A 15,823-nucleotide genomic window follows, 5' to 3' on the forward strand; every position below is an offset into this window, starting at 1 on the left:
GCCGAGTTACATGCTGTTTGGTTATAATTTTTTCATAAAGAAATATTAAACTTCAGAAAATGATTAGATTCTGGTTAATTGTTATTTTTTGTCTATGATAGAGGAAGCAAGTCAATGTCGGTTGCTGCAATTATTATTGATGAATCCGTATTATTTAACAGGCCAAGAATGTTGTTAATACCGCAATCATTGTAACTGTTAGTACGATATGGAGATTTTTACATGCATAATGATAATAATTGTTAATCAGTTAAAACAAAATCGAGTTTAATTTGATTATCCATTCGAAATAACTTCATATTTGATTATTTCAGTTCATCTGGTAATTGAACAAATAATTGCTAAATTATTATTGTGTATTGTTGTCGATAGATGGCATTGGGATAAGGACAGAAAAAACTTAAATTTGTAATTTTTTGTGCATAAAATTTGTAAAAGTACATTTCATTTATTAGTTTTGCAACAATTTAATTTTCATCTCAGCTATTTGATTAATCTGTGGGTGGTTCAGATGTGTGACAAATGAACACTTTAAAGGTAAAATCATCGAAACTATCTCAAACTAAACAAAATGCTTTACTTTTGTGTCTTTATTTGCTACAAGTCAATCAAATGACAAAGTCAAGTAACTTATTTGTTAGCGACTAAACAAAATGAAGACTTAAATTTTGTATTTGGATTTTTGTTTAGAGTAATTCAACAATTGATTGATTGTTTGATTGATTTAAGTACAATTGTAAAGTTGAATTCAAATTAGATTTCACTGTCAAATCAAATTTTCGTTGAAAAACAGGCGGATGAAGGATAAATAAGGAAAGGCGAGTTACAACTCTCCATATGTTTGAAAATTGATGATTCTCAATCTTCTCTTCTTTCTCTTCACTTTTCATCTTCTCATCTTTCTCAGTTTTCTTGCCTCTCTTTCTCACTCTCTTTGCTCTTTGCTCTTACTTTATCATCCTTAAGTCAAGTTATTAGCCACAGTATAAGATGATTTTTAGTTTTCAATTTGGTTCAACTCAAGAAACTCAGCTAAACATAGAGTCATGTAAACATTGGCCTTTCCTAACTTACATCTTCACGTTTATTCAACTGCCTGTGCCTAATTGATCAACACAATGATTACAATTTGAATTACTTTACTATTTACTTTTTGCATTATAATCATCTCAAGTTTAATTTTGCTTCATCAAAATGGATTAGTGCTATTGGTTCCAGTAAATTCAACAATCAAAGATGATGTTAACATTTTTACATTCACTTTTCACCAATGATTATTACTGTGTTTACTGTTGATATTGTGAATATTATGGAAACCATTTCAATTTGTTCAACCACCAAATGTCGTTCAGTGACCATTTAAATCAGTTTTTGTTATATGTGATTACCAGTTAATCAAATTCAAATGGTTCCAAGTGATTTATTTCATATTACATTGTTTCTAGCAATAACAAGTCTTTCAACATTTGCCCGAGCGGTAAGTAACTTATGAAAATAATTCAATCCAACACTTAAATTGTTTTTTAAGTCGACAATCCAAGATTAATCTTAACCATGATTAATCAGATTGATACAATCGTGATGGGTTAATAATCTAGTCCAATCTTAACCAGATCATCATTTTCAGGTTGAAATGCAGTTTATCAAACCACAGTTTATGTTTACCAGTAAACCCAGGTTAATCATGATTAAAGTGACTTTATTTTTATAATCTTCTCCATCTGATTTAAATTGTTGCTCATTTGTATTGTAAAATCAGGTTTAATCAACTTAATCATTTCAAGTTTTAATTTGCCGGAGTTTTCAAGCATAAACTTGTTGAATATGGATTTAGATTTATGTGAACTCACTTGTTTTTACCGGTAAACCAATATTAACCATTAAATTTCAACAGCAAAATGGGGAAAGGACTAAAATTTATTGATAGCTAATCATTTGAAGTACCAGTTTCAATATGCAAGCTTGACTGATAGCTCAAGATTCAAATATTGATTAAACTGTAGATTATTTTGAGTGATTGAAAGCTCCTAAAATGTGGATAAGACTGTAAAAACGTGTTGATAATAATGCAACTGTTGGTGATTGGTATTGGTAAAATATTTAACCAGAAACAAGAAAACCAAATATTGAAAGGAAAAGCAAAACCTTGAACGATGAAATTTGATTATACCAATGGCTTTTGGTTGTTAGGCCAAAAACAGCCACGGAGTAAAGTCTCTCGTCTTGTTAGCTTGTAGTCTTACCAGCAGTGGGTCCATAGTTTGACAGTGAACCAAACATTGCCTTATAAACATTAATTAACAATTTAAAACCCATACAAAAGATATGAGCAAGTCTTTCAACTGATAAGCCTAAACTCAACTCAAGCGAGGTCAACTCACCAGAGGTTTTCACTGTTTATTATGGTGTTACAGACCATGATAAGTTGGAAACTTTGAATGGCTTTTTTCAAGCTTTGCCTTTTTGCTTTGAATAAGCAAAACAGTTAACGGTCTGTTTGAATGATGAAGATGGTAAACAGAAACAAGAAGAAGAGAAGAGAAGAGAAGATGATGAAGGAAGATAGGAAAAGAGTCTCATAAGGATCAAGTTTAACTTTTTCTTTCTGGACTCAAATCAAAAATAAACAAGAGATGAAATGAGATGAAAAAGAGGAAGTTTGGTTGAAAGATGAAGCTGGTCATTGAGCTTTTTAAAGACAAATGGATTTCAATTTTTGGTCTAATCTTGAATTACAAATGACATGTTGTACTAATTAATTTTAATTATCATCAATTGACTATTCTTTTTTTGACGCTGGTTAACATGTTTGAGAATGTTAAATTCAAATATTTGAGTGCAAAAATTGGAGTTGAATCATTATAACATTGACTCAGAAGCAGTTTCTTGCTTGGTTTTTCATTTTACTGTTTCAGTCACTTTAACTCATTTTGCTGAATTTATTTTAATTATCTGTGAATGGTAAATATCATAAATCATTTAATAATTATTTTAAGTTTTACTGTTGGTTACATAATTTCAGTGATTATTAATCCACCCCTTAGCAATGAGATAGTTACCCGCACTTTTTATGCAAAAATGTATTCAATGTGTTACTGATGTTTTTTTTTCTTTGTTGAATTTCTTTGTTCTTGTCTCTTTTTGACAGTTAATTTACATCTTTGATTGTTACTAATGTTTTGTATAAAACCTTTATCATCGTAATTACATCTTACATTGTTAATCTTATTACTCTATTTCTCATCCTAGGGTGAACCAGGTGATTTAGCTGTAAACTCGTTGACATTAGATGATCCAAGAAGACTTGGTCCACAAGATCTGCCTGAATTAACTGGAGTCAAGACTGAAAATGCTCAATCCAGATCAAAAGGATCATCTGGAGGCTCCAAGCTAACCGATACATCTGTTGAAACTACTTTAGGTTTCAAAGGCGGAAACGGTGAATCAGTTGGTGTTGTAAACGGGTCAACTGCAAACATTAATGATAGAAAAGGAAATAATGATGAATTTCTCGGCCATGGTAAAAAAAGTGAGTACATATTAACAACATTCTATAATAGATATACTAATGATGTTATTTTTAAATTGATTAAAATAGGCAGCCAGACAGATTTAACTTCATCAAGCACATCACTTGATATTGGTAGGAAACATTTTCTTCGTTTATTGGAGCCCTTATCAAATTACTCCAAACCGATTGGATCAACTTTACGACTTAAATGTATATTTGAAAGTAATCCTGGCAAGATTAAAGTTTCTTGGTACAAGAATGAAGCCCCTTTGGAGCCTGATGAACGAATTGAAATCAAACAAAGCAAACCCGCCAAGGAGAAAACTGTCGCCAGACTGAAAATACAGTCAGTTATGTTCCTAGATTCAGGATTTTACAAGTGTGAAGCCAATAATGGAAAGGACACCATGGAAAGTGTAGCTATCGTTAGAGTTGATGGAGGTGAGTTTGTTTACAACATGTTCGGTACTGTAAAGCCTTGGAATGTTTTAAAGTCATGAAATTTTATCCTTCAACCTGTTTCATTTTTATCTCATCGAATGTGAGATTTTTGAAAGCAAGTATTATGTTTAATATTCTGGCCATGTTTGAAATTAGAATCAAAGCTTCTTCAGGTTTTTCAGTTTTCAAATAAATTGTTATTTGATATTTAAAATAAAAGATCAACAACAAAGATAAGTTTTATTCTTGAATCATATGTCTTTCCAGTTTTCTCAGCATATCGACTTTTTGGTTGCCTGCATTCTTAAGGTTTGTTGACTACAAAAACCAACAAGCTTTTCATAATCTAAACATTTGTAAATATTTTTGCCATTTGCGTAAACTTTGCACTGGTAAATAATTTCATGTAATTTTTCAGCTTTAGATTGATTGATTTCTTTATCTTCCTTTTCTTCTTCCAGATGATATTTCTTCCCACCTCGGGGTCATTCCTACCATTGATGATGAAGTTGTTCCCGAATTTCCACAGTTGAACTCTGAAAGGTAAAACTTCAAATACCAATTCTTTGGTTTACTGATGGTTTCTTTACTATCTTTTCTTATGATTTAGCGGCATTATTCCTGGTTACATTGATAAATTTGACGTCGAAGACAAGGCGAAGACAAATTTCTGTGAACCTTATCGAGGAACTGTTTGTTCACAAGTTATTGGAAATCAAACAATTTATGTTGAAACTGAGGGCAGTCAAGATATATTGGAAGGAAAGATTGTCGGAGTTTTCACTGTTATCAAATCTTCTAGAGACATATCACATCAATGTCATCGATTCGCTATTCCTTCACTTTGTTTGTCTATATTTCCACTTTGTAGTCAAGATCTTCATCATATACTTCAACATAAACCCAGACAGGTAAGGTTCGAGTATAACCTAACGTTATTCTCAACAATTCATCATCAAGTTTAATCGTAAAACAGAGACAGTTATTGCTTAAAAAACTTGATCATTAGTCAGCTGGAAATAAGAGAAGCAAGTAATGAGGAAAATTGATTAACTTGGAATCCTAATGGCTTTAGGAAAGTCAAGCTAGAGTGTGTCATTTTGAATGAGTATTTAACTTGAACTCCCTTGATTCTAATTAAACGATCGTAAATCGCATTGGGGATATTTTTAACATTGTGTCACGTATCTCATGCATTAAATAGAAGACTGTCAAGAAAAGATGAAATTGATTGTGCAGTGACTTTGAGGGAAACAGAGAAACGTGAAAACAATTTACAACCACAAACAAACTTTTCCGATGAACATCAGTCCTTCTCCATTCAAACATGACTTACTGAAAATTAAACAATTAGTTTCAGATTGAAACCTAAAATTAGTTGCTTTTCTCAGCTAAAATACATATGCATATAGCCCATGATGGACTTAATTACTTTTCCAATTATTCTATTATTGTGTCTTAACTAAAATTTTGTATTTTTCTAATATTGCAGGTTTGCCGAGATGAATGTGAAATGTTGGAACATCAAATATGTCACTTAGAGTATACCATTGCTAAGCGCCATCCCTTAATTGGTCAAGCAAATTTATTGCCTGCTTGTGAAAAATTGGCACCATCAGGCTCGATAGAAAGTGCTGATTGTGTACGATTAGGAGTACCAAATGTTGTCCAAGTCATCCAAGGTATGCTGACTTTATCTATACATCTATATCTGTACATACATAAAATACATAATGTCAAAACATGTAAATTTTGCGTAAAGATTGTGTCCAAACTAAAAGGATTGTATGGAAAATTATTGCACAGCTTGAAAGCCATGATTAAACTAAATCCACGAAAAATAGGCAGGAGATTCTCCAAATTTAGGTTACTGACAAATTAGTGTTTGACAGGGAAAACTGCAGAATCCGTATCTATTACTATTGACTTTGGAGGAAAAACTCTTTTTGATTATTCAGGTTGATAGTTTATAGTTGGATTAGAAGGATATGTAAAATTGTCTTAATAGTAAAGAATCACAGAAACCTACCTACCAGATTTGCCTACCAGAAACGCAAAATAGCTTATTTACACTCTTCGTCTGTCAGCGTAATTCATGATTTCCTTAATATAATAGATTAAATTTAAGCAAAAGTTGCTTTACAATTTTGTTGTAAACGGATTTTGAAAGTTTTGGATCGATATTTGAAATCGCAAGAAAATTGAATTAACCCTATTGATGATGAAACTAATTAAATCACAAAAGTTTAAAAACCCAAAAAAAAAATTGGACAATCAATTGTTAACCTTTGTTATATCAGCACTTGTCATATATCTAACTCATATACCTTCAGAAATATTACCCTGAAAATAATTTACTATAGATAGACTTAAAGTGTACCTAAATTTGATTTGAGTTCGGACAAAACCTTGGCTTTATATTTTAGTTTAATATTATAACTGTATTAAGACGCATTATTAATCCTTTATTTCATTTGAAATTTACTAATGTCATTAGAATAATTAGAAAAATTACAGAGAACACAACCAATCAACTTGACCATTTTTTCATTATTCGATCAACAGTGAAGTACAAACTAATTTCGATAAATTGTGAAGCGAAATGATGACAATTCCAAGAGTCTCAGATACAGCTTTGTTATCGGCTTTGATAACTAATGGATCTAATTGAGATCTGATTTTCTCGTGTAAAAGATGTGTGGCATGAAAGTGGAAAATTGGACATTTGATAACTAATTTATTGTTTGATTCTCATATACATGTTAAGTTTCTTCAACATTTCTCGATTAATAAAATCAATTAATGAAGTACATCTTTCGGAATAAGGTTTGAAAATGCATTTTCAATCAATTTGTCATAAGTAGTTTTTTCCACCCTAGGGAATGGGGGTTTAGTCTTTGTAAAACTTCTCGCGAGGCATTTTAATTCAGCGATGAGTTCCATATGATCGCTCCAACTCTTTGGTTCTGTTTCAAAATCTTTCACTCCGAAATTGTCGCTGACAAAAATGTAATCCAATTGGTTGAATCCACGTGTAGGGGTTTTTTGTTTGCTTGCTGGAGTAAGATTAAATTTTTTCATTATTTCTTTCACATCACGATCATGTGAAGTTGTCGTTCCACGAACGAGAGACCTCAAGTTATGCCTCTCCCCAAGCACTCTTAGATACTGCAGTTACCTGTCTCTCCCTGAAGAGGTAGAAAAAATCATTTAGGCTTCCTCGTGGAGAAATTCGCTTATCACTAGTTATAAGCGAATCTCTCCTCCAGGAGAGAGTGGAGTGGAATTTAGAAACCATGGGAAAGAAATTCAGACCACCATTATTGAGTCTGAATCTCTCCTTTGCCGGAGAATTGGTTTCATAAATTATCATTTATAACTAGTGATAAGCGAATTTCTCCACGAGGAAGCCTAAATGATTTTTTCTACCTCTTCAGGGAGAGACAGGTAACTGCAGTATCTAAGAGTGCTTGGGGAGAGGCATAACTTGAGGTCTCTCGTTCGTGGAACGACAACTTCACATGATCGTGATGTGAAAGAAATAATGAAAAAATTTAATCTTACTCCAGCAAGCAAACAAAAAACCCCTACACGTGGATTCAACCAATTGGATTACATTTTTGTCAGCGACAATTTCGGAGTGAAAGATTTTGAAACAGAACCAAAGAGTTGGAGCGATCATATGGAACTCATCGCTGAATTAAAATGCCTCGCGAGAAGTTTTACAAAGACTAAACCCCCATTCCCTAGGGTGGAAAAAACTACTTATGACAAATTGATTGAAAATGCATTTTCAAACCTTATTCCGAAAGATGTACTTCATTAATTGATTTTATTAATCGAGAAATGTTGAAGAAACTTAACATGTATATGAGAATCAAACAATAAATTAGTTATCAAATGTCCAATTTTCCACTTTCATGCCACACATCTTTTACACGAGAAAATCAGATCTCAATTAGATCCATTAGTTATCAAAGCCGATAACAAAGCTGTATCTGAGACTCTTGGAATTGTCATCATTTCGCTTCACAATTTATCGAAATTAGTTTGTACTTCACTGTTGATCGAATAATGAAAAAATGGTCAAGTTGATTGGTTGTGTTCTCTGTAATTTTTCTAATTATTCTAATGACATTAGTAAATTTCAAATGAAATAAAGGATTAATAATGCGTCTTAATACAGTTATAATATTAAACTAAAATATAAAGCCAAGGTTTTGTCCGAACTCAAATCAAATTTAGGTACACTTTAAGTCTATCTATAGTAAATTATTTTCAGGGTAATATTTCTGAAGGTATATGAGTTAGATATATGACAAGTGCTGATATAACAAAGGTTAACAATTGATTGTCCAATTTTTTTTGGGTTTTAACCAAAAAATCAGAGCTGAATCAGAGCTGATTTTAGTCTTCGCTTTGCTCAGCGCAAGTGCTACAAAAATAAATCTAATCTTTTGACGGTTGGAACCAAACCATACTGTAAGAACTGGAACCATACGATTTCTCTAATCGAAGGTTCACAATGAAATCGCTTTCAAAATTCGAACTTAACTTCATTTTATTTAATTTTTCACATTGACGATGGATTTCATCAGTAATTTGAGTCTTTTAATATGTTTTTAATTTATTGTAGAAGGCAGATAGAAATTTACGATCATCTTCATCTTGTTAATTCAACTTAAAAGGTGCTACAAACTCTCAATGTGTATTTCTTGCTGTCAAGATAATATAAAGTCATGCTGCGAGGAATAACTAATTAAACTACTTTTGTTCATTCAAAGGCCAAAATAAATTGAATGAAATGCAGCTTCATTAATTATGTTTCAACTTTACTGCAAACCCAATTGTCAGTTTGATCCATTGTTACTTTGAGCTAGCCATTTATGTTATTAGAAATAGATTGTACATGTAGTTAATTAGAAATGCTTGATCTAATAACTCAAAAATATTTCCTTTTCTAATATAAAAATTATCTAATAATTATGCATTATTATTATTATAAATGATCTATTTCATATTATCTATCATTATTTACTAGATGATACATGTTATCAAGATAATGGGGAAAATTATCGAGGAACTACATCACGAACAGTAACTGGAGTTGATTGTGCTCCTTGGCATCAACAAGTTTTTTATAAGACTGCTGATTATCCTGAGCTTATTGGTGGACATAATTATTGTCGAAATCCTGGTGGAATGGAATCTCAACCTTGGTGTTTTATTCGTGAGCCAGAGATGAAAAAAGTTTACTGTGATGTACCTCAATGTGGTGAGTACATTAAGGAATGATTGTTTGTTTTCATTAGCCACCCATTACTGAAGACATTTTCTGAAGATTGGTTGAATCCGATTTCAATATTGTATCTTGTTCCTATCATAACATATTTATTATTCATTTCATGAGCATTTGAATTTCATTTATAACTCTATTTTAAGATCATTGTTTTAATATTTATCCATTTTTTATTTTATTTACAGTTGACAATTTTTGGGTTTACATTGTTGTTCCAAGTCTTGGTGCCCTAGTCCTGTTTATACTTTTATTAGCTTTATGTTGCCTTCGACGTAAACCTCGATCTAAATCTTCTGGTCCTCAATTTAATTCTGGACGTCAAAGTGAATCTTCAATATCAAATTTACAATCAAGTCGAAATGGTGTTGGTGGAAGTGGATCAGTTGAAATGAACTCATTATTACCTAAAAAGCAATCGCATGCAACAGAATATCCATTATCTTGTTTAAAATTTATTGAAGTTTTAGGTGAAGGAGCTTTTGGTAAAGTGTATCGAGGTGAATTGATTATGTCACTTAATGATACTGTACCTATTGCCATAAAAACATTGAAAGAAGATGCTAATATGAAAACTCGACAAGATTTTCAACGTGAAGCTGATTTAATGGCAGATTTAATTCATCCAAATATTGTTTGTCTTCTTGGTGTTTGTTTTAAAGAGGAACCAATGTGTATGATGTTTGAATTTATGTCAGAAGGTGATCTTCATGAATATTTGATCACTCATTCTCCAGGTAGTGAAATGGTTAATAAAGATGGAACAAGGTATTTTATTGATTTTTTATTCAATTTTTTCTTCAAGAAAAATATTAATTATACTTTCTGTCTCTATCTCTCTTTGTTGTGTCAATTTAGACCTCGAGTTTTAGATATAAATGATTTTCTTCATATTTCAACTCAAATTGGTGCTGGTATGGAATATCTTGGAAGTCATCATTATGTTCATCGAGATTTAGCAGCTCGAAATTGTCTTGTTTCTGACCATTTAACTGTAAAAATATCTGATTTTGGTTTATCTCGTGATATTTATGCATCGGATTATTATCGTGTTCATTCAAAATCTTTATTACCAGTTCGTTGGATGCCACCTGAATCAATTTTATATGGTAAATTTACAACTGAATCAGATGTATGGTCATTTGGTGTTTTACTTTGGGAAATATTCTCATATGGATTACAACCTTATTATGGTTATACAAATCAACAAGTAATTGATATGATAAGAGGTCGTCATTTATTACCCTGTCCATCTGAATGTCCACCAAACATTTATTCTCTAATGAATCAATGTTGGACTGAAAATCCAGCACAAAGACCTTCTTTTAGTCAACTTCACCAAAGATTGAGAAATTGGAAAGCAGTTTACAGTAACACCATTGCATCAACTACATTACCTTCAGCTAGTAGTCATTCATCTAGTCATTCTGGTATCAATTTAATGGGCTCAACTCTACCTCATCATCATAACCATAATCATCAGCATCAACAGCATCATCAACAACAGCAACTTCACAATCAACATAAACTTTCATTAACTTTAGGATCTCGTTCATCAGGAGGAATCGGAGGAGATGGAAGAGAAGGAAGAACTGTTGCTAATAATAATCAAAATCTTCACCATCATCTGATTCAATCACCAACATCGTCATCATCGCCGCATTCATCATCTTCATTATCTCAACATTACGGATTAACAACAAATGTACGACAAAATAAAGATGCTGGGTCACCTTTACTTACACAACAAAAATTTCCAGTTATGAATCATCAAACAATTCAACAACATTTTAATGGACATCAAAATCAAACACCTTACATATTAAATCAGCATCATTTTATAACAACTAATCATGGATCAAATTCACCATCAAATTTAAGTAATCGAAGTATTCCAACAATGACAGGCCATACATTCAAAGGTCATCACAATAGTGCATTTAATTAGCAGAAATTTAATTTTATAAATTGGTTCAAGCAAAGATTATCAAAACCATTCGAGGTTTATCATCCAACGAACCTTCATCTTTTTTTAAATAAACTTGAATTTCTCAAAAAACCCTTTCATGTTACTCTGAAAGAAACTTTCTACTCACAACTTGTCAGTGTAACAACTTTTATCTTTTGGGATTTCAATTTAAATTACTTCAATTTGTCCGACGATATTTCTCTAGCTCGTAAATCATAACTCGATAAATGTTATTTTCGAAGACAACGGCATAAAAGTTGATTTTCAATTATTAATTACAACTGACGTCCACACTAATTTCCAGTAGCTCAATTTATACAATTATAAATTTTTTACTCAATAGCATTGATTCAGAATCGATTGCTTTACATTTAATGGGAAGTAATTTAAAGTAATTGAAGTAAACTTGTTTTCAAAAATATACATTTGAAGGGAAAACACTTATTTTGATTGCACCCTTTAATGATATTGTTTACTAACCGAATTTTAATTCTTAACAATTCTTGACCGATTTCAATACATTGTAATATCTCGTGGATAATTAACATAATTGCAATGATAATTTCAACTACATTGCATCTAACTCGTATAATACTGGACAGCAACGCTAAAATGTATTATTTTTCTAGTCAAGTGAGCAATTAAAGGCAGAAAGATGATTCAAAATAGCAAATGATCAGGGTAAATCATGTACATACGTGACAATCTTGCTCAAACCGAGTGCTAGTTTGTATCTTTGTTTTTAGTACTTTCAATTCAACCATAATAGCGCAGCAAAAGCAAATATTAGGAACTTGAACAATATGTTAACCCAAAATGTCACCCATTCTACATCAAATGATACTTCTAATTTACCCTTAATTGTATCAGTGACCAACTCATGGGATCATTTCCTTAAACCAATCTATTCAACAGTTAACTTTAACAATTTGATAACTTCACTGGTTGTTACTTTGACCGGTTATTTATTGATCAAATTGATTCCCTTCATTCGCATGTTAATCGCTTTGAAAAAGCTGCCTCAAAAACCTGGTAATTGGTTAATGGGACATTTAGGTGATTTACTTCCACCTCCATTCATCTCAAATAATCAATTTGGACAAGGTAAATAAAGAACAATTTTGTATACTTAAAACCATTTAGATCAATTTGAAACTCATTCACATGTACTAACACAATCTCACACTAACTTCAATCATTTAATTTGTAATTTTGTTATATTTGAAGGTCTGAAAAATTGTGTCGATAAAATGGAAAAGTTTCTTCATGAAAATGGTTTGATGGTCTTTTGGGTTTCCTGGTATCCTATTGTTGTAATTACAAGCCCCAGTATTTTATTCGTAAGTAATAATAACAATCTTTACATTGGTTAGTTGAACGAAAACTTCTGCTCCACTTTTTTGAAATAATTCTTCGGGAGTTCAATCAAAACATTCAATTAATTAAACTATATTATTTTGTTTTAGCAACTGACGCCGGCCACAATAGAGAAGGGACCTGGTCCTGATGTAGCCAGAAGTTTTTTTGGTGATGGTTTGGTCACTCAAAATTCAACCAAATGGAAAGGTCGGCGTAAGCTATTAGCTCCAGGATATCAACAAGCTGCATTGGCTAACTATCTTCCAATTGTATCTGAAATCGCCCGTAATCGAGTTAATACATTAGTAAACACGCACATAATTGATGAGCCAGTAGACACAAGAAAGTTCACTCAAGAAACGGGAATGGATATGACATGTGAAATCGCATTAGGAGTTAAAGGTGGCAAAGAAGGTTCACCTGGTTGGCAATATCGAAAAGCTATTGACGTTGCTCTTGAAATGCTGCTCATCAAGTCAATCAATCCATTTTACTGGTTCGATTTTATATTTCGTTTTACCATCGACGGTAGAAGGTCAAAACAAGCAGCTGAATACATTCGATCGTTTCCAACTTCATTGATAAATGTCAAGAAAACAACTCATGTACCAGGAAGCATCAACCCAAAAGCCTATAACCCAGCAGTTCGATTCAGTTTACTTGATTGTCTGATTGATTTACATTTACAAAGCCAATGTGATAATAAAAAATTTGGGTTCACAACTCTAGATGTTCTCGAAGAAGTAAATAACGCTCTGTTTGCAGGTAATGAGACTACTGGTGGCACCATGGCATGGACTATGTTTCATCTTGCCGCTAATCCTGATATTCAGGATAAAGTTTATCAAGAATTAGTTGAGAATCGTTTCACTGCTAAAGAGTTTATTGATTATAATGAAGAAAATTTAAAGTCTCTTAAATATTTAGATTGTTGTGTTAAAGAAAGTCTTCGACTTTGTCCACCGATTCATACAATTACTAGAAGATTGGATCAAGATCTGATCACAGACGATGGTCAAGTTATTCCGAAAGGAAGTGTTCTCGCCTTGTGTATCTATTACATTCATCGAGATCCAAAATATTGGCCAGAACCAACCAAATATAATCCTGAAAGATTTTTAACTGAAAATAGTTTTGACAGACCATCGCTGGCTTACATTCCGTTTGGCTTTGGACAAAGACAGTGTTTAGGACAGAAACTAGCGATGAGAGAGATTAAAGTTGTTATTGCAGAAGTAATTAGAAGATTTAGACTCGAAAACTGTCAATCGTTCGATGAAATTGAAACAGCTTTTCTTGGTACATATCGGTCAATTGAAAGTCTTAAAATCAAATTCTTTCCAAGAAATGTGAATCAAAAAGAAAGCTTAAAGATGAAGATAGAATCTAATCATACATGACTGACTCATGAATATTTATCTAAACTAAAGTTATATACTGTTCAAAGTCTCTATGTCATCAAGCTCATCCTAATCATCATTGTCAAAACTCGAAGATTGCGAAGAGAAAAAGGTGCTCAATTTCATTGAAAAAATCTATCAATTAGAGAAAAATCAAGATTTAAAATTAGAGAAGCTTCTCATATCTTTCAACCCTTCGAAAGAATCGAGTACTGATAACTGTTCTTAGTGTGATTTATAGCATTTTGAAAAGTCGTTTTCATCGAAATGCCAAAAATTAAATGGTCATGATAATAAATGGAAAAGAAATATTATTTGTTAATTCTGCAAAGTAAAAATCGTAAGGAGTAACCAATGGCTCTATGGAAAACTCAACTCACTTTCGTCAGAAAAATTCAATTCAAGATAAATGTAGTCCATTCTTGGCTCATATTTTTTTAAATAAAAAATTTTTCTTAAATTTTGTGTCTATTATTTATTTTATAAAGCATAATTGATTGATAATAATAGCAGTAAAATAATTTTCATTATATTGATATACAGTATTAATGGTTTAAATCCGGACAGTTAACATTGGTCTTAAGCGGAAAATATAATAAAGATATTGAAATTCTTAATAATTGATAAACTTGTGATCATTCATGTAGATATAATAAATTCAGTATTGATGAGCCACAGTAAGCTTCAACAATTTGTAGCTCTAAGTTTATTTGAACTGCTAAACCAATTAAATGATTTACTGGTAGAAGTATCAAGGTTCATTATTGTTATAACAGATCAAATTATCAAACATTACAGTAGCAAAAATAAAGTCTACAGCATAGAGATAAAGTTATCATTCAAGGGAATACATTAACTGATTGATGATAATGAAACAATCAGATCATGTAGATGCTTCATTGGGTGACTAAATTTATGTATGTAGGTATTAGGTATAATTTAGGTTCAACCGGTGAATCTAACCATTTGTATTTTCTTAATTTGAATAAAATTGTTTACAATTTAAAGGCAACTTGATCGACTATTAATAAATGAGAAGCAGAAAATTTAATGTTATTTTCGTTTAAAGTCAATTGACGTATACGGTTTGCAATTGCTGTTCATCCAAATAACTTGATCTTATATTACATGGGATAACACTTGTTGATGGAAAGTGTTTCAATGTCAATAAAATTTTAAATTTTCCCTTTCAATTGCAACACTTGAAATATAAATAGTCGTCCACTTTAATGTCTTTTTTCAACATTTCTTGTTCGTAAACCAGAAAAATTTCAGGTACACTCATCCTGGTTAACTGATGTTCATTAACCGCTTTGAAATTTTCAATGTTGATTTTACATTTGAGTTTCATGATTAAGTGATGTCACTAGATAGCTTCATTAAGCATAGATTTTTATTGCAACAGTTAATAGGCGAACGAAAGTCCCTAACTGATAATATAACGTATTCGGAAAAATTATGAGACAAAGTATTTTTAAGCTCGTATCTTTTTCAACAATCTAATGATTATTTGGCTACAACACCGTTAGATTGTTTCATTGATGTTCTTTAATTGGCATGTAAAAATATACCGAATAGGTCATTATATTATCATTTGTTTATATCAAAGGAGAATCCCATTTCGGGTTAAAAGGTGAGAAAATGGAATCATTTTCATCTCAAAGTCACAAACTTTCCATGAAAATGGATTTTTATATAACTTTTTCGAAAGACGATTGAAGCCAATTGCGATCATTTCATAGACTGGATAATTTAATTTAAGAATTACATATTTTCGAATGCAATTTTCTGGTAAAATCTTCTGGTTTACCCAACAACATCCATTGAGAATCCGTGACCAGAAACAA

General features: G+C 31.6%; 2 protein-coding genes across 7 annotated transcripts; both read left to right on the plus strand.

The window, feature by feature from the left end:
• The first annotated feature begins 429 nt into the window (after positions 1-429).
• On the plus strand, positions 430-11,492 carry LOC107362159 (tyrosine-protein kinase transmembrane receptor Ror). Of its 6 annotated transcripts, XM_089267899.1 has the most exons (10): positions 430-537; positions 1,204-1,477; positions 3,250-3,529; positions 3,599-3,952; positions 4,414-4,495; positions 4,563-4,863; positions 5,445-5,634; positions 8,994-9,227; positions 9,437-10,016; positions 10,107-11,492. In XM_089267899.1, the coding sequence occupies exons 2-10, from the start codon at positions 1,406-1,408 to the stop codon at positions 11,194-11,196; spliced, it is 3,183 nt and encodes a 1,060-aa protein (XP_089124025.1). In that variant the 5' UTR covers positions 430-537; positions 1,204-1,405; the 3' UTR covers positions 11,197-11,492. The 6 variants fall into 6 exon arrangements, with proteins under 6 accessions (XP_089124025.1, XP_089124026.1, XP_015784663.2 ...); XM_089267900.1 differs by lacking the exon at positions 1,204-1,477 and having other exon boundaries at positions 508-537; positions 10,107-11,307; XM_015929177.3 differs by lacking the exon at positions 430-537 and having other exon boundaries at positions 851-1,477; positions 10,107-11,307.
• A 142-nt stretch (positions 11,493-11,634) lies between these two features.
• On the plus strand, positions 11,635-14,395 carry LOC107362192 (putative cytochrome P450 4ac1). Its single transcript, XM_015929212.3, has 3 exons — positions 11,635-12,321; positions 12,445-12,557; positions 12,684-14,395. The coding sequence occupies exons 1-3, from the start codon at positions 12,021-12,023 to the stop codon at positions 13,974-13,976; spliced, it is 1,707 nt and encodes a 568-aa protein (XP_015784698.2). The 5' UTR covers positions 11,635-12,020; the 3' UTR covers positions 13,977-14,395.
• The last annotated feature ends 1,428 nt before the right edge of the window (positions 14,396-15,823 follow it).

Source organism: Tetranychus urticae, chromosome 2 (assembly GCF_039701765.1).
Source record: "Tetranychus urticae isolate SD_2017Ah chromosome 2, NJAU_TeUrti_SD_1.0, whole genome shotgun sequence".
NCBI lineage: Eukaryota > Metazoa > Arthropoda > Arachnida > Trombidiformes > Tetranychidae > Tetranychus > Tetranychus urticae.

Excerpts from the sequence above, each read along its gene's own strand:
- LOC107362159 (XM_089267899.1), top strand. The coding sequence starts at position 1,406 with ATGGTTCCAAGTGATTTATTTCATATTACATTGTTTCTAGCAATAACA. Across the intron at positions 1,478-3,249 it reads TTTCAACATTTGCCCGAGCG|GGTGAACCAGGTGATTTAGC; the intron begins GTAAGTAACTTA and ends TTCTCATCCTAG. Across the intron at positions 4,496-4,562 it reads CCACAGTTGAACTCTGAAAG|CGGCATTATTCCTGGTTACA; the intron begins GTAAAACTTCAA and ends CTTATGATTTAG.
- LOC107362192 (XM_015929212.3), top strand. The coding sequence starts at position 12,021 with ATGTTAACCCAAAATGTCACCCATTCTACATCAAATGATACTTCTAAT. Across the intron at positions 12,322-12,444 it reads AAATAATCAATTTGGACAAG|GTCTGAAAAATTGTGTCGAT; the intron begins GTAAATAAAGAA and ends TTATATTTGAAG. Across the intron at positions 12,558-12,683 it reads CAAGCCCCAGTATTTTATTC|CAACTGACGCCGGCCACAAT; the intron begins GTAAGTAATAAT and ends ATTTTGTTTTAG.